The sequence below is a fragment of the Chaetura pelagica genome, unplaced genomic scaffold (assembly GCF_000747805.2).
Source record: "Chaetura pelagica isolate M959 unplaced genomic scaffold, ChaPel_1.0 scaffold10, whole genome shotgun sequence".
Taxonomy (NCBI): Eukaryota; Metazoa; Chordata; class Aves; order Apodiformes; family Apodidae; genus Chaetura; species Chaetura pelagica.
The window spans coordinates 11,346,410-11,368,790 of record NW_009952263.1 but is presented as its reverse complement, the minus strand read 5'-3'; the positions used below and the strand labels follow the sequence as shown (position 1 = coordinate 11,368,790).

Below are 22,381 nucleotides of genomic sequence, written 5' to 3'. Positions count from 1 at the left end.
TGAGCGCAGCCTGAAGAGCAGACCAGAGGCTCCTCTGGTGGCAGCAGGACTGCACAGACCGCTCATAAGAATGTCCATCAAATTATCACCTGCTAGTCTGGGGAGAGGACGTTGTTTTACACTGCGTGTGGTGTCTAGAGCAGGAGACGCTGTATTTGTGCAGTTTCTGACGTTTAATCACAAAATATTCTATTAGTATGCCTCTAGACGTTAACATCACTGTAATATGGACAGTACAATTTCCACAATAAAAGTAATTTGCATATGGTGTACAGCGAAATGAACATGCTTCATGGGGAGTGAGGTAACATGTACAATGGAACCACTTTAAATTGGCCTCTTGGCTTTTCCTGTTCTTGCCAAACTCTAATCCCAAATCACGTCAGACTCCCAGAGTTAGGAGGTTGACTGGAAAGATACAAGTTTTAAAACTAAAGCCATTCTCTATTACTTTTACTGGCCATGTGGTTTTGAACCTTCATGGTGCACTTGACTCATGTTTTTAGACTTTTTACTGTGATTGTGAGGACTGTAGTTCTGTTTAGGAAAGTGTCTGTGTCTTGCATCATTCCAGGAGCGAGCTGGATGTAAATTAGTATGACAAAACTTTTGTTAAGGCTCTTGGTCTCTCTTATCTTTAAGAGAGGAAGGAGCTGAAAGTACCTTTTAAGCTGCTTTAAGAAATGACAGTAGTGTGAATTTCTGAGCTTCTGTAAGCATTTGATGGGGACTGATGCCCACTGGAAGGAAGATTCTTCCCTTCTTCACAGAATTCAGTTTTCAAGCATCTCTATCCCTCTTAATTTCTGTTGGGCTTTGCCCTGTAAGTATGTCTGCTCAGTACTGAGCGTGGCAAGTTGAGGTTCATGGTTAACCCTTCTGATGCACGTGGAGGGGCGTTGCAGCGGCGCTGGGAAGCTGGCTTTGGGAACAGCTGCACCTTCGTTCAAGAGAGTTGAATTGGTTTTTGTGGAACTTTTGTAATCATGCTCTCAGGGACAAATGCTGTACCTGTGAGCTTTTCAGCACTACAGATTAATATACTAAAGATCAGTCTGTAAAGTGAACTGTTGTCTTCTCTGCCTTACACGTGGCCATGCAGCTGCCTGCAGTGTGAGTGACTGGCAGCAGCCACAGCGCAATGCCCTTTTGTGAAGGTGTAAATTATATAAATGGAGTATTTCTGGCTTTGCGTACTGTATTGTTAGTGGAAGCAGAGGTTCTACCTAGTATCAACATATGCCAGTCTAGAAGATGTATTTCCACCACTAAGAGGAGGTATCTTGGATGGAGAGAACTTAATGCGTTTAAGCCCATTTGGGTGATGCCAGGTGTGAATCTGGAGCGGACAGTGGCAAGAACTGGTCTGTACATAAAGCAGACAGTTCAGGAAGGGGGACTGTTCAAGGTGCCCAGTGTTTTGAAACAATCTGCAACAGGAGAGTGGAATTTTACCCTTCTCTGTTATATATAGCATCTGTAGTGTATGCTGTGTGTGAATTCCACATGTTTTGTATGACTTTCTCTGTAGGACAGCATATATTATGTGGGACTTCCAGAGGCAGTGCTGAAGACAAAGTCAGGACTTTGCTAGCTTTGTGGGTTTGCATTGCTGGCATAAACTAAACTGGCTCGGCGCATTTTCAGGGCACTATTACTTTCCTACATGTATTAACATTCATTAGAATGTTTGCCTTGATGTGGTTTGCCTGGAAGGTTTGTGTTTTGGTCTTCCAGTTAATCACTGTGGTTACAGTTGAAATACCATTGTCTTTTCACTACCTCAGACCATTAAACACTAGAACAATAGTTCTTTTGCAATAGGAATTACTGCTATGTAGTTCTGTCCTGAAGGAAGGAAAACTAAACCAAGTATCTGCTGAAATCCAATACTAAAGGCAACATGGCAAAAGAGCCAACCAGTTCTCTTTGAGGTACACTGCAGGTAGAAGAAAGATGGCCCTATGGGCCTGCACTGAAACTCAGGAGAACACGTTTGCTTGTCTTTCCCAGTTCTGTGATAAACTTCTTGTTTGATCTTTGATAAATAACTTAGAACCCATTTCTTGTGTTGAAATCATCAGGGATTAGGTACTTGAGTAGCTTGGCCTCCTTTCCTCCTTTTACCACATGGAAGTGGGCCATTATGATTGTAGTGAAGCTGTTCAGAGGACCTGCTTTACCTGCTTTTAAAAAATAACATTTTATTTATATCTTTGTCTTTGAAATTGCTCAGAAAAAAAGGTGTATCTCTCCATATTTTTTTTCAGGGTTTGGTTTATCAACATGAAAGAGCAATTCTTGGCTGGGTTTGAAAAATCCTAGGATCCTTAAAAAATATTCTGCAGTGGTCAACATCTGCTTTGAGAGTTACTTTCCAGCACTGTTAGAGTGCAAGTCCTGTCATTTGGAATATACTGATGGCCTTATGTTTTACAGGGCATTTGGATGGAAGACAGGAGCCTCAGCAAAAAGGTGAGGAACATAGAAAATATAGGAAAATATTATGAACTGAAGGAAAATCCCTGATGTGTGCTGTATTTGGTTTGCATTGCAAGGGTTTAGTAGTGGGGGAGCTACAGGGGTGGCTTCTGTGAGAAGCTGCTAGAACCTTCCCCATGTCTGATAGAGCCAGCTGGCTCTAAGACTGACCCGCAGCTGACCAAGGCCAAGCCCATCAGTGATGGTGACAGCACCTCTGGGACAACATATTTAAGAATTGGGAGAAAAACTGGAACAGCAACCACAGCCAGAGAGGAGTGAGAATATGTGAGAGAAATAACTGCAGACACCAAGGTCATTGAGGAAGGAAAGCGAGGAGGTGCTCCAGATGCCAGAGCAGAGATTCCCCTGTAGCCCATGGTGAAGACCATGGTGAGGCAGGCTGTCCGTCTGCAGCCCATGGAAATTAACAGTGGAGCAGATATACAGCTGCAGCCCTTGGAGGAGCTCATGCCAGAGCAGGTGGATGCCTGAAGGAGGCTGTGACCCCAGGGTACTCAGGCTCCTGGCAAGACCTGTGGTATGTGGAGAGAGGAGCCCACCCTGGAGCAGGTTTGCTGGCAGGACTTGTGACCCTGTGGGGGAGCCACACTGAACCAATCTGTTCCTGAAGGATTGCACCCCCTGGAAGGGATCCCCCCTCAAGCAGTTTTTGAAAAAACACAGCCTGTCAGAAGGACCCACATTGAAGAAGTTTTTGAAGGACTGTCTCCTGTGGAGGGTCCCCATGCTGGAGCAGAGGAAAAGTGTGAAGAGTCCTCCCTTTGAGGAGGAAAGAGGTAGAGGTAATGTGTAATGTACTGACCAAAACCCCCATTTCACATTCCCCTGCATTGCTGGGAAGGAGGAGGCTACCACATTTTCAAATTATTTTTGAATTGTTTTTCTTTCTAATGAATCAAAGAGATGGAACAGTTTCAGCCATATCCTGTTTGGAGGGGGTAACAATTACCTACACTGATGATACATTTGCTTTGTGTATCTTTGAGAGCCTTAGTTTACTGTCCTCGCGTGTACGTGATCAGTTGGGACATTACCTTTTGAAGCTGTAGAGTAAGAAGTACTTCTGCTTAAATGAAGATACTGTCCAATTGGTTTCCAAAGCTGTCCTTTAGAAACTCTCCTGTATTCTTCATGTGCCCTAATAAATGCATTAGTCATCTCTGTTTTAAGAACCGAAAGTATGATTGTTTCTGAGATGTGTAAAGGTGGAATAGAATTAAGTATCCTCTCCTAATGGAAAGTAAGCTTTCTAACTCCTGTCACATCATTTTCCTTATATCCTATTGGTAGCCTCTGAGCCCTTTGAATACTTGCACTGGAAAGTGCTGGAACACTGTGTCCTGACTGGCCTTCTGAAGATTTCACACATGAATAAAGTAATCAGGGATTTACATTTCTGCCATGGTTCTTTGCTAGTACCTCATCCTGTAAAGGAAATTCCAGTGAGTAATGACTAGCTGGAAGCATGGTTCTATTTGAGCCATGTACTCCGTGTACGATCCTGTCAGTCCCCTGAGCTCTGGTGATTTGCTTGAGGGGAGAAGGGAGTCTGATCTCTTAATGGGACAGCTTAAAAGACGGCAATGAAAAAATTCAATTAAAAATACAGTGGCATTTTGCTCCCTCTTCAGGTCTTCTCTGGGAAACAATCTGTCCCCAAATTAATAATCCCTCATTTAATTAAGCAGTTGAAAAAAATAACAAGTGTCCATTGTGCTTCTCTAATCCCCACTTGGCTGCAGCTCTGTAACGTATTCGTTGAACCAATATTAGCTATGATCCTGAATTCTGGGCAGCAGCAATATTAATCTGTCAGCACAAGAAAATAGCAATTTAAGTTTATTTTTTTGCATTCTCTTTGCAAAGCCAGTTGCTAATCCACTGAAGTTTCCTTTTCTGCTTCTTATTTTCAAAAGGCTTTACAAAAATTATTGAAGATGCTTAAATAAATTGCTTTGGAGGACTCTTTTTTTTGGTTGGTTTTTGTTCACACTTTTCAGGAATCCTAAACCGCTCAGTAAGTACAACATGGCAGCAGAGCTCTTCTGTCCCTATCCCTTGAACTTACCTATTTTTATAACTACCAACCTAATACCTGCTGTTAATCCTTTGCTACTATATTAACCACTTGCAGTTACCTGGGGGTAACTCCCCATAACAGATTACATGTTTACTGTAGTTTATATACTTCATGCTAAAGCTCCTTCAGAGCCCTGCAGGGAATGCCAACTCCCATTCTTCCTCTACCAGCCTGTGCTGCAGTTTACAGGCTCTTTGGCCTTTCTTCTCTTAAACATTGCTGTCTTAGATAATGAGTAAAAAAGGAGAGAGAAGAGTCTGAAATACCAGCCCCAGTAGGTCTGACATAGGAATATTTGCTTGGAGAGGTCATGCTCCAACCTTAGAGCATACAGGCTTTGGAAAGGTACTGTACACAGACAAAGGGACTTCGTAGCTCATAAGCATTGTGCCTGTCTCTCTGTACGCACAGTAGTGCTGACTTTATTGGTATTTGACTCCCTGCAGAGTAGCAGAGGGTCCTTTTGACATGGAAGCTTATTTCCTGTGAAGGTTTAAGCTAAGGGCCTTGTTTGGTCACTGACTATAATTCCCAGCTGTTGCTAGCAACCCTGCAATACCTGCTTTCATAAAATGGTCAGGTCTATTCTGAAGCAGCATGTTTTCTAATTCTCGCCTCCTCTATTGAAGAGACAATCCCCAACCTCTCTGCCGTGACCATTAAAAACCATTTTGTGATTTCCAGCCCAAGTTTATTCCCAGACTGTAGTGCTCCTTTGTGAACCCGTTTGGCATTTAGTGAACCATATTTTTTCCTAACCAGTGTTTATCTTATTATTATGTTTCTCAAGAAGTCGTATTTTCACAGCCTCTAGAACAAGATAAGCTCTTCAAGTTTTCTCTTCTCAAATAGGTTTCACATGTCCTGGACTATCCTAGCTGGTCTTCGCTTTACTGTTTCAATTTATGACTTCTTGAGGGAAGAACAGATAGTTTGTATAGAGATACTTTTAATTTGTTAATCTATTTTTAAAGGACCAAGGAATGTGTCAGTTAAATAAAAACCATGACATTTGTGTCTTTCACTTACATCTCTGAGGTCTTTTGTCTCCCCTCTTATGGAGTCATGACAACATTTATGAGTTGCTCTCTTAGAGAAGGAATGCTGCAGCTGCAGCAGTGCTGTTTGGCACTCAGGAGCCTCACAGGTAGGGAATCCATTCATGTGGTGCTGTCCTTCATGGCCCGTCCGCTGCTCTCCATGCAGGCTGACATGCTTCTTGATGCCAAGGGTCATGCAACAAAATTCTACTTTCCTCACTCCTTACCAGTGATAAGCCTGGCTTACTCAGAGTAGCTGGATTTTCCTGTACTGTATGTAAATCCAAATATCTGGGCTTGAAGTCTTCTTTGGAAAGGGAACATGCAGATTTTGGAAGGGATTCAAGTTCAGGCCTTGTTTGTTTATTGGCAGCCTTGTGTCCAGATAGTTAGCTTTCTGGTAGCATGTCTGAGACAGAGTGGCCTGCTCTTGGCTCGTGTCCCCGTTTCTGATCGGTGCTTTCTGTTACTTTATGCTGCTGACCTAGAGGAGACACTGTGTTTATTTGACTCAGCAGCATGTCTGAGTAGCTAGCTATAACAGTAGGGACTTTGCATAAAGGCAGAAGCGTCTCAACACTGGAGGAATACTGTTCTTGCAGAATTGACCCATGGGGACACCAACCTTGAAATAAATGTGCAGTGTGCCCTCCAAGAGTTCTCACTTGTGAGAGGCTAGGCAGAAATGTTTCTTATTTTAGCAAGGACTGCTTATTTTAGCAGACAACTGCCTGAGACTAGAGACATGGCTCAGTTAGGGATCGCCCAGGCAAACGGAAACAGCCCAACCATCCATTACCGTCTTGCCACCTTAGGGAGCTTTGAGTCAATCTTTATGCTTTGGAAAAGAAAATATTCTGCTCCACCTCAAGGAAGAAATGGGTATAGATGTCTTGTGTTCTCTTCTCCTTTCTTCTATGAGAATCTGTCTCCCATTTGCGGTTTCATAAGCAATGTGAGAGGATAAATGGCGACTTGCATGCTTGTGGTTTCAAATTCTTTTAGGAGCTCTTGCAAGTGGAACGGACAATGCTCACTGTCATGTGGCTTTTTAACTTTCTCAGCCACAGTTTGACCCACTGCTTGAATACTGTTGCCCTGTTTTAATAATTTGTACTGTTGAGGCTTCGGACACTGGAGCAGAGTCAAAGCCACATTGTATAGGCACTGTTGAAACATAAAATACATTTGAGTCCTATGACCAAAGAATGGACTTCAGCTGTTAATGTGCTGAACAATCTTTGAGTGTTTGATGTTTAACATATGTGTATTTTAAGTGGAATAACGTTGCTGAGATAAATGAGCATGGCCCGGGGTAAGCCCCTGGCAATCACACTTTGGAAGCCAGAGGGCAATAAACCTGCTTAGTTTTACACTAATGTAAACTGCTAGTTTGGATATTCATTTCCAGAGACTGTCTACTGAAATCACCATAAAGTGAAACATTTGTTTCTTCATCACAATGGAGAAAAAGGTAGACAGCTTTTCAATTTCAGATACTGGGATTCAATGATCAGAAACTTTTAAGTGCCATTTCAAAAGGGATTTCCTGACTTGGATTCTTTATTTATTTATTTATTTTTAATCCAATAGAAAAATAACAGAACAATTTGGGGACTTTTATGGCCATTTTTGCACGATAAGAAAATGATTGCATTTTAATTCCTTACTTTGTTGCCATACTTTTTTATGTCTTCACAGTTTGAACTTGCAAGTGCTGTAAAGCTGGCAGTGTTGTGGAAGGGTGAGTAGGAATCCATTCCTTCTAATTTACCTGCAAAATTGCTTAGTCAGAATAAATTAGACTCGTGTATATGCTCTGCATGGCAATGTGCAGGTGCCACTGAATGGCTTAAGTTGTTATGGGTAATGATGCATTGGCAAAAAGCAACTCTGCTTTATTTGCTATGCTTATATACCATGTTATGCTTCATTTGCATGAGTAGCATTTAATACAAATACTATCTTTTCACTTTTATATAGGCCACATAGAATGTAAAGATTGTTAAAGATGATAAACAGGGAGTTTTCCAATATATTTTTATACATTCTCTGGAGTAAATTTCTGCATTAAAATAGAATCTGCTAATGTTACTGATGCACCCTTAGGAAGAAAGGCAAATCTCTCATATAAATGGAGGAAAGTGAATCATAGAAACTCTGCTAAACTAAATGGATCTAGTTAGTAAGGAGGGAATAGTCTGCAATGGTACTAGGTCCCTTATCAAATAAAGCAATAAAGACAGTAAGTTGATGTGGGGTTGTCCTGATCCATTCCAGCTGAACATCTAGCCAATCTTTCAGTCTCTGCAGTGCTGCACCATTCACATGGGAGCTGCCAACTCATTTTATGGAGACTATTACTCATACTTCTCAAGGCAAAAGGTCGTTTGAATTGCTGTCATGTGTTGGTGGCAATGTTAAATGATGAGATAAAAAATGAGCATTTAATCACAATAACTTTCCTCTCTGCAAACTGTGAACAAGTTATTAGTCTATTGCAGAAGTTCTGTCAACCAGCTGTGTCACGTATACTGAACTTCTGCCTCCGTTTTAGAGTGAGCCTTGCCCTGCACTTAAGAATTGTCAAAGGGAAGTCTTAATTCTGTTAGCTGAATCTGGTAATACTCTTGACAGTATTGCTTCCGGTGGAAGCATGAGATTCTTAGTAAATGCAGTACTTAGTAGTTCCATGTCTTCACCTAGTTCTCAAGCTAATCTGCCAACTGCTGTCATGTAATAGTAATCCAGGATAAGAGGTTTCATAGGACCTCTTCCTTAATGGAGACATATTTTATTGTCACACATTTTTATTGGCTAGAAAAATCAGGATTAATGTGCAGTCCCCCTGAAAAACCTCAGATAATTTACAGTTTATGTGGCCTTTGTTACTAAATGACAAAAAATGAGTTTATTTTTAAAATTTAGGGGCTAGCACTTTGTGGTCTTTCATTGCTATCCCAAGTAAATAATTTCAATTAAAAATGCTTACCTGTAAAGTCCCAGCTGCGTGTTGTGATGCTCAGAGCCCTCTCACTATTTTGTAGCATGTTGGTTGTTCTTGGAGAGATGTTACATCCTAGCTCTTTAAAAGTGGGGGGCTAATCCACTATCTTTGCTGGATTTGGATAGTATATTTGACCCTTCTCTTCAGCAAATTTAGGAAACTGAAGGATGAGAAAAAATAAGGAAGGTATAAACCAAGTATGCATCCTGGATTGAAAAGACTATTTTAAAGGTTTGAAATAGCATTTCACAACCTCCTCCCTCCAATTATCCATTTAGTAAATGCTAATAAAAGGAAAAATGCAGTGGAAAAATATATTCAGTACAGTATTACTACTGAAGTGGAAGATTCAATAGGTACATAGTTCAGCTGAACTCAATTCAGATAAGTTGGAAGCAAATTCTCCATGGTAGCCACACCTAGGCAGAACATTGCATGCTATATAAGCTTTCTTCTGTAGTCACAATTAGAGACTGCCTTAAAATGGACTGCTGCATATTAATAGAGTGCTGAGGTGACTGAAAACTGGCTAAAGCTTTTCACTTTTTGTATGCATGATGCCTAATTCATGGCCTGCAAGTGTCTGGGACAATACAGGAGCTCTCTGTGTAAGAATGTCTCCCATGAGAGATACGCATAGAAGTTTTTTTTTTGTTGTTTTGTTAATTATTTTTTTTTTAAGAAAAAGTCATTTTGCTCTTTTCTGTGTGAACTATGTACTTGGAAGCACATGTACTGTCTCTGCCAGTGTGCAGCTGCCTTCTGGGAGTTGGAAAGAATACTAACAGCTTCATGCCTGAGTGGATTACCTACAGGGGAAATATTTAACATGTTCTGGTGGAACACCATTGATCAGAATGATGGATCCACAGTTTAAGCTATAGGTGTATGCTCACTATAAAGACAGCTGTGCTGGTGGAAGAGGTTCTTTCTGTGAGCTGCTGCTAATGTCTCTTCTACCTTGGGAGGCTGACCTCATGGATCCACATACAGACACTCTTTTGGTAAAAAAATAAGCATGTTCAGATCAGATCACCCATTTAATCAGGATAAGTTAACCAACCCAGCTAGCTGTCTTTTTGGAAGCACTCAATGTGATTATCTGTACCACCAGACAGGCAAGGTTAGTTTTCTCAGGCAGAGAGGTGGTGCCAAGCAACTGAGGGCTGGATCTTATGCCAGAAAAGCTGACCCTGCAGAAGACCATCTGCCCATAGGCATTTGCAGGAGCTCTGCACTGATTCATGTATTGACAAGGAAGATCCTCATTATGTTTTCTGTGACAAGCAGTAAAGCTTTATGAATTGTAAAGTTGGCTCTGTAGTCATAATGTCACCATCAGAGGAATGAAACTGCAGTGCATACTTGGAAGAGCTCTATTTCCAACCCTGGTTCTATCAGTGCTTTTTCTCTCCAGTCTTCCTGCCTCAGTTTCCCTACCCTACCTCACAATAATGGTGTCAGCATTAACTACGTAATAGTTTTGTAAAGGTGAGATACAGAAATAAATACAACCTTCCAGTAGTAAAAGTCACCTGAGTGTGGGTTATCTGTACTTAACCAGGGGTTATCTCTACTGAACCAGAGATTTCTCTTTCAATCATTGAGAACTGAAGTGTTCTGATCTCAGAGGAAGTCAAATGGTATGGAGGGAACAGCAAATAAACTTAAAGTATTTTCTAAGTACCAGTGGTAACTGCCCCATTAGTTAATAATTCTGAACCTGCTGAGCTTTGCTGGAAATAGGTCTTAGCCTCCAATCATCCTCCTGTTGAGCAAAAATAGGCTTTGTAAGCCCATCTTCATAGATGATTAGTGTTTCTTTAAATTGACTAATGATCAATAAAAACTGACTAAAAATTACTACTCCTAGCATTACATATCCTGTGGAAAGATTTTGGGTCTGGAAGGATGAATACTCCATTAAAATGCTCATGTGCCCAATTTATACATAACTGCACAGCGCTGTGTTGATGACTGGGAATGGCAGCTAATTAATGCAAGTTGACTTTCTACTTAACATTATCAGCTTTTGCTCTGCTGAAAAGCTTCTTATCCATGCCAGTGCACACTTTTTCTGTTTCACACAGTTACTGCCAAACCTGTCATGGCAAGCACTGCCATGGAATGCAGAGGTGCTGGCTTTCTTCTGTACAAGATTCCCCATAACACTGTGTGGTCAGCAGCTGCCAAGGGCTGCTCTTAAATTCATGCAGGTCATATTTAAAGTCTTCTAAAGTGCAGTCCCTGCCAAAATCCCAGTGTAGTAGAATGCCTCCAGGGAAAAGCAGAATAAGAACAAAAATTCCATGCCCTTTTCCTTTAATATATTATGTAAAACCGTCTCAGGGTAAAATGCTGCTGTGGTTAAAACCAAACACATCATGATGCCTACCATGTTTTGTAAATAATGAATGTTTAGGTCTTTATCTCAGTCTTTGTAAAGGATAAGAAGAGTTACTTTTTCTTCCTGGACCTTGTTCTACCATCTGTGTAGTGACAAAGTATTTTAATTCAGCTCTCATTTCAGGGTTACTTCTGGTGTCCTTTGCAAAGCTATGACAGGCATGACTTTGACCCCAAAATTGCTAGTTTTTGATCCCACTGATGCATTTTTTTCCCCTTTCTCTTCCACTCTGTTGTACTGTGAAGAATTATTTGTCTGACGGAAGATACCATGTACACTAAACAACTCATCTTGCTTTTGTGGGAATTAGCAGCTATGTTAATAGCTCTTTTGGCTTCTGAGGCTACAAGTTGTTCACTGAAGTCAGGTTTATTTGTCATTCTCAGGGCTGAGGTATCTTCCATGGAGACAGCAACTATCAGAACACAGAGCCAAGATGCTTATGACAACTGATATATTCAGATTTTGGTTCTGTTAAGCTTCAGTAGGAGGGAGTCATAACTTCAGTAGAGTTTCAAAGTAAGTTTCAAGAAGAAATGGTAAACCAACAGAGTTCAGTCTTACCTATGGTCTTCCTTGGAACAATCACATCAAAAGCTTTGGTAGGGGTATTGGGATGGAAAGGCTGTGACTGCTTGCATCAATCCCAGTGTCTTGATCCTCAGGTGATCTGAAGTTTGGGATCATGGTGTACCTAGAGATATGTGTCTGGTAGGGATGGGGGGTGGGAAATGGTAGGCACAGTGGTCTTGGGATGGTTTGTGATGACAGGAAGAGGAATAGAAAGAACATTTCCTTATTTCACATTTTGCAGGGTTTTAGGATTTAATATAACACTTTGCAAGAACTGGTGGTGAGAACTAGAGGTGTGAGAACTAGAAAGATGATAGTTCTGTAATCCCCTCTTGCTTGCACCTTGCAAAGAATTCACAATGATTATTGTCTTGCAGCTTCTGTACATAATCAGTCATACCAATTAATGTTTGCTTTCATGTGGCTTAATGGAATGAAAATGTGGACTCCTGACTCTTGCACAGCTCCAACTAATAATAACTGAGTTTGTGCTTGTGAAATAAAAATTTGCCTTTAAGAATGCATTTATTTCTGGGAGGAAGGAGGATAAAGGTAAACTGAAGAGTTTTATGGAATACTGCAAACCAAGATTTCATGGAGTACCTGAGTTCCTGTGGCTGTTATTTTCATCTTTCAGTTTTCCATGGTAGAATAATTTTAGAAGTTACTAAAATCGGGGCAATCCTGAAATCTTCAGAGGGAAATGAAAGCAGTGGTTTATTCCAGTAAGAGAGACTAGCACCCTGTTTGTACTCTTCTGAATTCTACCACAACTTCCTATAGCAGCTTTCTGGAAACAAATGCCTTTCCTCAGTTGCTATATAAAGCAAAGTCACAACCTTATGCAGGAGCCAAATTCATTCCATTCCTGAGGCTGTCCATCATGATGTAACAAGATGTCTTACCAAGCTGGGCTTTTCTGAGTCTTCTCCCTCATAAATCTGCTTTATACATACTTTAGATCCATTAGCTGTGATTGGTAGATGCTCCCAAACTCTTTAATTCACATTAGGTAAAGAGGCCATGAACAAAACAGCCAAGAAAACCCAATTAGCCCAAAGGTAAGTCAGCAAGATCAGCATTTGTTAGGAGAGAGGGTGTGCAAGGCAAACACTGCTAATCTGCTAAACCTATCATTACATGCCTCCTTTGAGAGTTTTTTGCCTGGTAGCATTACTGCTGCTTATTGCCAAGGAACATGTACTGGAGAGTTACGGCTGTAAGGGGAACAACTTGCCTTTTTATTTCATTAAGGAAAGATAAGATATAAAATAGAGATGTAATGTACTTAGTGGTTTATGAAGCCTATATTAGGGAAGAAAAATAATAAATAAGTTATCTGAAGTGTAACACATCCATTTGCACGTCCCACATTTTACCTGAATCAGTGCAATCAATATACCTTAGGGACATATCCATGTGTAAGCAGTGCAGACAATAGTCTTACTGATGCCACTCATTAAATGAGGAATGTTTTGTGTTACCAGGTGCCAAGGACTGAAAAGGCACCAGGAACAAGTGATGTGCAGAATGCCTTTTTAAGAGGACTGAAGGAAAAATCTGTCCTCTGACACTTTTGTGTAATAAGCTCTATGTTAATTAACAGCGGTATGTGCTACTAGTAAAAAAATTATTTCATCAGTAATGCAAAACAGAAAACATATTCTGTTTCTACTTGTAGAGAAAGTATTCATTCATTCATGCTGATAAATTATTTATAATTTACCATGGATGCTTACTTTATGCTTCAAACAGTTTTTTAAAAGCAATCAAAAGAAAACACTTACTTTACAGGGCAAGAATTTAATCACTGAGGCTAGAACTAAGAGTCTTTTGGAAATTGTACCAAGTCAGAAAAATGTCTAAGATTAAAAAATGAATTGATTTGTTTAATGGTTCCTTGTGGTATAATGAAAAAAACCCCAACAAACTAATTAAATGACTGAAAGAAAGTATACCTGGCTAATCTAAATGGTTTACCTGAAGCTCCAAAATCTCATGTATTTCATGAGGAAGGCTTAATTATCAGGTCTTGCTTGAAAGGATCTCTACTGTATATGGGTAGGAGAGGTTGTCTGGTAATAGTCTCTTTTTTTTAAAGCTTGATTATTGGTACAGTGATCACAAAGTTTCTTGATTCTACAAGCCATATATCAAATTCTTCACACCAAACCCCTAATTTTTCTTAGTCTGGAGGTTCCAGATTCATTCCTAAACAGCAGATGGTGATTACTTCTCAGGGCTCCTCCTCTTGCTCTGTTTGAGGACAGAGCGGTGTGGGGTGTTAATGAGCTCCACGTGGTCTCCATCATTTCAGCCTTAGCAGTTCCTCTGGGAACTATTTTCCTCCCACAGCTGGGGATTACTCAGTAGCCTGGTTAATGACATGGCAGTGGCATTGGAGCTGCACCCAAGCTCTGTTCAAGTCACCTGAGACTCAAGAGCTGAAGCTTGGCCATTCTGTCGTTGAATTAGTGTCAGTAAAAATAGGTGTAACATAGTTATAAAGAGGAAATATGCCACCTTGCTCAAAGAATTTCAATACAGTCCTGTGCTTATTTTGTTATACACTGGTGTGGGTGTTTTGAAGATAAACTTCAAGTGCCAGATCAATTTGTTCACACATTCTGATACAACATTCATTAAGTCATGTATTTCATTGTGAAATCTGTGCTGTGATGCCATGAGATGCGTTGCAATCAATATGAGGTGTGATATCTCACAAATTACCATGACAGTGTAATTCATGTCTCAGCTGAGCTGAACAAAAGCTACTTTTAATGTGTGATGCTAGAAAGATAATAGGACTAAATCAAAGTGTTGGATTCTGACAATCAGTGTATTTACAGAAATAGCCATACTTAGGGAACAGCAACCTTTAAAAGACATGAAGAAAGAATCTTCTTAGTGTTTATTTTCAATTGATATCATGTTACAATATTACATCTGTATCAATGTTGTGTTACACTGTGCATCGTTGCATTCTTCATTACATTTATTGGACGTATTCCTGACGTTGGACACATTCCAAACATGCAAAAATAAGGACAATCAGTCTGTTTTGTGTTTTGCATGGCAGAACTACTTTGTAGTACAGAAGTGCCTTTGTACAGGACTTTTCACTATAACCTCTGCACTTCAGGCAGCAATAAAATAAGGATGAACATACATTTTCATTACCATGATTTAGAGCAGCTTTGTTAGCTCAGGTTGTAATAGCAAGCAAAGCTTTGCATTTTCAAAGTTGAATAGTTTTTTAGAGTGTTTCTTGTATTTTTAAAACTCGAACTAGTTGATTGATCCCAAATCTACCTAGAATTGATGGCAGTATAGAAAGTAGAAAGGTAGAGCTCTGTCTGGAAAGGAAGAAAGGAATAGCAGCTTTTCCAAAAGTGCTTTCACTGGAATTCTAGTAGACTTTTGCAGGAGTCTGCCAGTATTACACAATAAACAGTTGCTAATTTTTATGTTATCTGCTCCTCTATATTCAGTGCGCAGAGGAGTGAGAGTATCTTTGTGGAAACACGAGCTTGGCCTGCAGTATTTCTGCAGCTCCCTCCTGACATAGTCCCAAGCACTGGGTGCAGAGACACACTTGGTTGGTAATGGTAATAAAACACACATTGGAACCCGTGTGACCTTCATGAGCAGCTTCCACTTCCCACTATTTTTCTAATCTCTAACATGAGGTAGGAGCCTCTGAAGAGCTGTTTCTCCTCTCAGGTGGGGTGTTGGCCTGAGAGTGATGCAGTGTAGGGAGCCTGATGACCTTCAGCTTCTTGTCTTCATCAGGCCAGAATTTTTGCTGCTCTTTCCTATTACTTTCTCACTCAGCAAATTATTAAGAAAATAAGATAAATCACTCTCGCCAATTTTAACAGGAAGGAAATTATGACTGGAGAATAAAATGTTTCACATGTGAAGTTGGCTTTCTCTGCAGCCCTTTATTCTTTCAAAGGGAGGCAATCACTTACCTTGCCTGTCCTTAAAACCTGCTTGGCCAGGGAGCTGCAGGTCAGGGAACCACCAAGGGTCAGGAAGCTGGGGGATAGCCAGAGGAATGGAAGTGCTGTGTGGCGTGATAAACAGTGAAAACAGATTAAGACTCATATGGAAAAAAGTTTGGTTTCTTTCATTTTGTGCTGTCAATGAACCCACAAATAACCTCATTGGTGAGAGTTGTCTTTGGAAGGACAGCTGCAAATGCCATTGCCTGATGTAGAGCTTATGAACTAGGGTTCTTAGCAATGGCTGAAGGGTGTTTTTCAAGGCCAGGCTTGTGCAGTCTTTTTTGATGTGGGCTTGAGGACTCACTATACTTTCAGGTGGAGGCAACTACTTTTCTCCTGTACATTTGACTGGGAGGTCATCTGTGTGGGCCACTGCTAATGCATTTGGAAAAGCACATCTGAACAAACCCAGCACAAGGGTATATTGTGTGCACGCTTAAGGCAAAGGCATAGTTGTCCCATGAAAGTATACAGAGTTATTAAGAAGACCTGGTAGTTAATTTTCCACAAAAGACAATAATGGCTCAAAGGAGCCCTCACAGGCTATAAGGTAAATAAACTGAGCATTAATAGCTCCCAGGTAGGCCTGCAGAGCACCACTTGCATGTTATTTTTCAGGAAAGGTTCCATGTGGTTGGCACCCTGGCAGCAGGAAGGGTATTTGCTCTTTGTCTTGGACTTTGAATGTGGAAGAATTTATTTTTTTTTGAGCAGGTTTCACTTTTTGTTTTAAAGGATATATTGTTTCCTTCCATTTAAAACTCTTTCAAAGACTGAGAAAATACAACCTTACTGGAAAATAAAACACTTCAGCTAGTACAAAGGATAGACCATATATATATTTTTAGAGACCCAGCGTGTTTCAGGTTAAGATGTGAGTGCAAAATAATGGAAAAAGTATAACAATCTGCTATTTATCGAGTACTGAGGGATACCAATAGAAATGTCACAGAACAGGACACTTGACTAGCAGGTCACAGTGGAACAAATTGCTCCCCAACATCATTCCACTGCAGTCAAGGGAGTTTCCTTGGGGATGTATTAGGTAATGAAACAGAACCACCCAGCTTGACTGTGCAACATGAGAGTGCCCACTTTGCATGGATGTTGGTTTTAAAACAACTTTTAAAGTGCTCCGATATCTTAAAAAAAGTGCATGGTTCAGTTCTAATCACTGAGTACTTAGGCAACTTATAGGAAGAATCTTGCTACTTCCTTGTAGCTTGTAATCAAATTCTGCAGGAGCAGCACAGCCAATGCCTCTAATGTGCCATTTGGTCAAAGGCCATAAGCTGTCCCAGTATTAAGGAGTTTTGGCTTGTACATTCTTACAGGCAACCTCCCTCAGTTCTGTTTGTCCTGTAAGGAGGCAATAGAGATGCCTGCAAAAAACAGTGGATTACGAAGAGCAGGGTTGCTACTTTCCCTTTGTAGCTTCTGTGGCCTATTTGCAGTTACCTCTCCTGCTCGTCTAGTGTCTGAGTTTACACAAAATGGAGGAAGTACTTGGCATACAGGGGGTCTGACAGGAGAGTGGTGGGGTCAAACAAGGAGCCTCACAACCCTATAAAGATAGCTGAGAAATCGTAGCAGAATTATTCTCAGGTTTCTAATATTCTCTAGTTATCAATGCTAGTATAAGAGGTGTAACTTGTTAATTTTCTGCTTTTGAAGAATTTACATTTACCCTTCAAATTACCTTCTCTAAAATCTCGGTAGCTTGATCAAATTTAAGCGTTTTGCTGGTGCCATCAAGTGGTAAAGTGTTGGATTGCAGAACTCCAACAGCATCCAGGTTCAGTCAATCTGCTATCTCTTGAACAGCAGCAGTGAGGAAAATAATGCTTGCCAAGCCTCCTCCAAACACACACACACACACACACACACACACAAAATGGACTGAAAAGCACATAATGTCACGGTTACTTTAGTTACTGCAATTTAATCTGGATTCTTAACAAGTAGAAAGGCTAATAATTTTTGAGTATTTCAAGTTGATATATATGGGCAACCTGTAAAGCAAACTCAGAGACCCTTGTTGAAGAGACACTAAACTGAAGGGGCACAATGATGTATTATGAACTTTCTTCCCAGATGTGTTTACTCTCCTTTGTCACTAGCAAAACCCTCTTTGCAGAACATGGTCCTTCAGATTTCACATAATATCTGTGCTTCATATCATATGTGCGTAATATGACCGGAGTGGAATGAATATTCAGTTTTCAGCTATATTCACTAAATTCACAGTCTAGTTAATGTACCATTTAAGCTTACAGTTCCTCGTTTGTATGCACATCACTTTTTGTCAGCTGGGTGACATCATAATATTGCTCAGTGGGAAGGTCTCTGTGCAAAGAGAAAGCATAAATGTATGAAGCTTATGCTCTTATTTCCTGACAAAAGTCCAAATCAATTGCTATGGATTTGTCTTGATTTCTCAGATATCAGCCCTTAATATAAAGACTCATAGATGTTGCCAGTGCGCAAATCTATGCTGGGTTTCAAAATCGAAGTCCTGCGGGGCTGGATTTTGAGGGGTGCTGAGCACCCATGCCTGAATCCAAAGTTCCTGAGAACACTGAGCATTTCTGCTGGTGAAAGCCTGGCCCTTCCAGCCCCTCACCATGCATGCCTCACACTCAGTAGGAGCTGTGGGAATACCTTGAATGAATGGAAGTTCACAGTTTTGGATCTAAAGGGAGTTAAGTTATTCCTACATTATGGGGATCATTTTCTACTCCTTCTGATGCTGAAGGGTTCCTAGCACCCAGCCAAATTGTATGGTCCTTTTTACTGAAATAAATATTTTTATTTTTATTTTTTTATTTATTTATTTTTTAAAATAAATATTTTACTGAAATAAATAAAGATAGCACGTTTGGAAGATATCTGGTTTGAGTTTAAACAATGGAAAACAAAGCAGTTGTTAGTATGGGACATCAGGTGAAAAACCAAAGCAAAGCAAACCAAAAAAACACAACAGAAGAGACAGCAAATGGGAGTGCCAAAATGAAGGAAATGCAGTTGGAAAAATCAGCCAAAATCAGTAAGATTTTCCTCGTATTAGAAATAGCCTTATTGTTCTCACCTGGCCTTGCTAATGCTGAACTTCACCCAAAGCACCTAATTAAGTGTCTGTTGCTGAAAGGAATGGGCGGCCTTAATTGCATGGCTGAAGAAGGGAAGTTGAGCACTGACTTTTGTGTTTATGGCTATGGGATATGTGGATGCTGTACATTAGGCCAGTAGTGATATTTTTAAGGTCAGGAAGGTGTTTGGGACAACAGCTTACAGTAAATAATTATCAAATTATGAGCAAAAAAATAAATATGGAAATTTAGAACTTCAAGTGTTTCAGCAAAGTACCATGTAGAGATTTGTGGGTACCAGTATATTCCTTCATTAATATTTAAGGCATTGGTAAAAGAGTAGAAGCTAAAATTGCCCATTTTTTGAGTGCAGATATTTGAAAATCTCAGTCTACACTGCTCTCTAACCTGTTAGCTGCCTGTTGCTGTTGTTAAAAAAACTTCATGTAAACAATTTTGTCTGTGAGAAGTATATGCCTAACCTACCTTGACCAAGGGTCTGCACCACTACAATAAAGCTGATGTCCTTTAACAGTTGTGCATGGGGACTTGTATGTTGCCCTGTTGTCTTCTGGAAGTACAGGTAGTGCAATTACCCCATATTTTCTGCTCCAGAGTGAAGCTTGCAGTATGAAGGAATTCCCTTAACTCCTTATATCTGAAATAAAAAATACCCAAAAATATCCTTTAATGGCAGCAACAGTGATAGTCACCTGAAATCTTTTAAACAATTACAATCTGGCTTTATTTCCTTGGCTCAGAGTTACTCAGCCATATTCCTTTAAGGACTCTCCACATTATACTATTATGGTGAACTGTCACTAGGAGGAATAAGTACAATGGTGACTGGCAATTGTTTAGTGAAGTCTGATTATGTTTTGATCAGTGAGAGGAAGAAAGAAGGTGATAGATACATGCAGCATATGTGTCTTACAGCTTAATTCAGTCTCAGCTGCCAGCATGTGGATACCTGCACCATCCCTTCAGTAGTACAGAAGTGGCAGATGGACAGCAAATATATGCTGGAAGCTTTAGCATCTAATTCCCACTGATTTCAGAATTTTTTATTTGTACCTTTGAAAACTTCCCCTCTCTGTCTCTAGAGAAAGGTAAGAAATGTTACTGTTCAGTAGCTGTAATTCACACCGAATGAGAGCCATGTCAGGCACTTCACATGGGTGTGCTACTGGCTGAGGATATGCAGTACATTTCCATGCATCTGTGTCATTTGAAATTAAGCAATTTGACATGTTTAGATCTGTTCACCTCATATAATTTTGGTTTACAGTGTTGTAAAGATGGACACCAAACTCACAAAAAATGTAAAGCTTCCTTTTCTTTTAAGTGGCAGCAGTTTTCCAGTCAGGAGAACACATGCACAATCAACCATCTTCTTATTAAGGAGATAAGGAGCATGGAGTTGGACTTGATGATCCTTATGGGTCTCTTCCAACTTGGGATAGTCTATAATTCTATGATTCTTCTAAAAGCCAAAGTGAGCGATTTAAATTTGATTTAGTTGTCCAGGATTTTCTGAAAACTGGATCAAGAAAGTAATGAACTGTTGTGGTATGTGATGGCAATGGTCACCCCTGGGATGTTGGATGGGTGTGCTTTAGTCCTCTTTTCACTTTAATGAAGTTGTATTTAATTCATATGAAATCAGAGAAAGTGATGTTTTGGTGACTGGGTTAGGAACCAGGAGCCATGTCTGTGTTTGTTTCCATCACTGAGTGACCCAAATTCTTGCTTTAGATAGACCTCATCTGTACTACCATCTTTTTCTGTTGAGTGTTTCTCTACTGATGACTGAAGCAACTGGACATGGCTGCAGACCAGTAGGAGGGCCTTTGTTGACTGGGGTGTAGTCACTGTGCTGTGGTGAATCATACAGGTACTCCAACCTGCTCACAATTACCTTCGGTTTCCCTGCCCTGTCCTTCAAAGTATAGTGTTGCTCTAGGTTTCTGGATGTGTGACTTCTGATGGAGTGAGGTGTATCAGCTAAAGAAATCCTTTGCTATTGTTGATCATTACTTGGGAGGTGGTGGGAGAGAGTGTTTTTTAATTAAGCTATACTTGGAAAAAGTGCCACTCTGCAGGTACTACCTGGATTCAGGCTTATGGTATTTTTCAGGTGTAAGGTTCCCCAAACTCTGACTTCATCTTACATTGTTTCAAAGGTTGAGTAACAGCTCTGAGACTACATCTCCTAAAATGTGAGGGCTTACAGGCTTGTTATTATGTGGCTATGAGCATTTCAATGAGCATTACAATCCTGACCTTTGTTATGAGCATAGGCTTTTAAGGAAGAAAAAATAATGGCTACTAAACTTTTTCTCAGAGTACATCTAGATGCAAACTGTGTCAGAGTCCTAAATAGATGTTAGTGGAATCTATGGGAGAGATAATGACCTACAGGGTACAGGATACAGACAGTGCTTCTGTGTTTTGTTCTCTCTGGTTTCTAGGCGTCTGGTTTCCTCTTCCTGTCATGTAGTTCTACATAGTTCAGCACCTGATTGCTGTGGTTCTGCTGTTGCCTGAAAAATTCCTTTATTCATTTTGCCAGGGTGCAAAGGGAAATATGCTTGTAGGATGAACCAAAACAAGAATCTGAGATGCTGTAGATTATCAGGAAGCTTTTCTGGTTTTAGGTTTCTGAAGGAGCTCAAGTGTCCATTTCTTATATTCCACCTAAAGCCTTGTTTCCCGTTTCTGCAAGTAGGCAGTCAGATGCCCAGGCACCTGCAGGGCTGTGTGCTGTTTGTATTAATTAAGCTGACTCTCACTGCAAACATTAATAAATCATTCCTATTGACTGCCACCTGTAGGTTACTAAGTTGCCAAACAACCACTTCGCCTTAGACAGGAAAGAGGAGCATTGCACACAAAATCTGCTCATCTGTTCAGTCCAAACAGGACTTTGTTATGCTTAAAATGTTTCAAAATCTCTTTCTCACAATGAAACATTTATAACTGATATTGATCCAGTGATATTGAAGATCTCAAGGGCACAGAAAACAATGTCTCTGCCACAGAATATTGTTCAGTAGAAGTTCACAGTTACAAAGGGAAGCACTGAATTAACTCTGTTCTCTGCAAGCTGTGAAAGGGCTTCTTTTGACTAAAAACAAATAGCTTATCACATGCAGAAGACTGAGATGCCTTTGTTTTACATCCTTACGTTTTCAGTTGTACCTTTAAGCCACTTCTGCATTGCTCTGCATTTAATGGCCTGCTAGCTTTTGGATATGGATCTTACAATAGCAAGAGAAGTCTGAGAAGAGTCTCAAGGAGAAAGGACTAAAAATCTATTCATCTCACTGGTACATGTTTGTAATCCTCACTTTGGCAAAGCATTGACAAAAAGATTACTTTGATCACGCTCTCTTCTTCTCAGGAAGATGTCAGTGAAATGCAAAAGATTTTGCTTTGCCTTATTAAAATAGGGAACTAATTTGAAAATATCTGAAATATGTTATTGTAGGTCATATGTACATTTGGGCCATATGTATTGTAAGAAAATTAGCAGATGTAGCATGATAATGCAAAAAAATTCAAATTAATTCTGTCCTGCTGGTAGTTTCTAGAGTGTTGGGTGGTTTGCTATGGGCACCATGGGAATCTTATACTGATGACTTGGATTCAAGTACTACTGGCTTGCAAA

At 40.2% G+C, this 22,381-nt stretch overlaps 1 protein-coding gene across 1 annotated transcript; it reads right to left on the bottom strand.

Moving 5' to 3' along the window:
- Nucleotides 1–4,062: 4,062 nt before the first annotated feature.
- LOC104397648 (chromosome unknown open reading frame, human C7orf31) lies at nt 4,063–19,871 on the bottom strand. The gene is given in 13 exon segments (XM_010007647.1): nt 4,063–4,074; nt 5,615–5,725; nt 5,781–5,999; nt 6,096–6,316; nt 8,307–8,402; nt 8,618–8,708; nt 9,353–9,441; nt 11,604–11,669; nt 11,672–11,796; nt 12,897–12,917; nt 17,897–17,968; nt 19,198–19,317; nt 19,786–19,871. Coding segments are annotated over 13 exon segments (1,329 nt in total).
- Between the last annotated feature and the right edge of the window lie 2,510 nt (nt 19,872–22,381).